This window comes from Suricata suricatta, chromosome 1, assembly GCF_006229205.1.
Source record: "Suricata suricatta isolate VVHF042 chromosome 1, meerkat_22Aug2017_6uvM2_HiC, whole genome shotgun sequence".
Lineage (NCBI taxonomy): Eukaryota > Metazoa > Chordata > Mammalia > Carnivora > Herpestidae > Suricata > Suricata suricatta.
In genome coordinates this window covers 187,975,945-187,976,794 of record NC_043700.1, presented here as the reverse complement: position 1 = coordinate 187,976,794, position 850 = coordinate 187,975,945, and the positions used below count along the sequence as shown (strand labels likewise).

The following is an 850-nucleotide window of genomic DNA, read 5'->3' as shown; positions in this document are numbered from 1 at the left end:
GCCCTGCGCGCTGCCGCTGCGGACGCGCCGAACCCGGAAGCGCGGCCCCGCGCGCGGCTCGCCCCCAGCTTTGACCATATATAGTCAAGCACTCGGCTCGGCGGCTGCAGCCCGCGTGAGCCTGCGCGGACGGGGCCGCCCCTCCCCCCTCCCCCGCGAGGGGCCCGCCCCGGGCGCTCCGCCCCCGGAAGTGACGTTGCACACAGCTCCGTAAAAAAAGGCGGCGCGGGCGCGTTCTCTCAGATTGCTCCTGGTCGCGGGTGGTGGGGTGCTTCTTTGGGAATGGGGGGACGGGCTCTTCGGGCTGCTCCCTGCTAAAGCTCTGCGGGAGCGGAGCGCGCCACGGTGCTGTAGTGGGGGCCCCGGGGAAGCCTTCTCCGTGCCTGTGTTTGCACAGCGGGCGTTCCCGAGCCGCTAGCTTTCTGGCTGAGGCTGAGTCGGCGCCCTTTCGGGTTTTGCAAACTTAGGGGGTTTTTTCTTTTCTTTCTATAAGCCAGACTGACTGGATAGTTGCCCTGACTCAAAAAGTCTCTTGCAGCAGAAACTTCAGGGATGTGTCTTTCTGGCCCCCCCCCCTTTCTCTCTCTAAAAGTTCTTTAGAAAACTAAGAAGCCAAGGAGAGCAGAAGGGAATGTAGGTTCCAAGAAAACCAGGGTTGGTTAATGATGGAGGCGGAAGGAAAAGGGGAATTTGTAAGATCGAGGCAGCAGTTTGGAGGGGTTACTGTGAGCCTCACTTCTCAGGGGGATGTGGTTTTCCTGAGCTGGGGTGAAGGATAAGCGAGAATCGGTAAAGCACCTGTAGATACTTAAGCGTCTGAAGCCTGCGCCAGAAAATCCTCAAGTGCGTT

General features: G+C 60.1%; 1 protein-coding gene across 1 annotated transcript in view; it reads right to left on the bottom strand.

Annotated features, from left to right (window-relative positions):
• Positions 1-78, bottom strand: part of WDR1 (WD repeat domain 1) — a 37,100-nt gene extending 37,022 nt beyond the window's left edge. The window contains exon 1 of the mRNA XM_029952392.1: positions 3-78. Coding sequence (XP_029808252.1) covers positions 3-78 — 76 coding nt within the window. The remainder of the gene's footprint in view (positions 1-2) is intronic.
• Between the last annotated feature and the right edge of the window lie 772 nt (positions 79-850).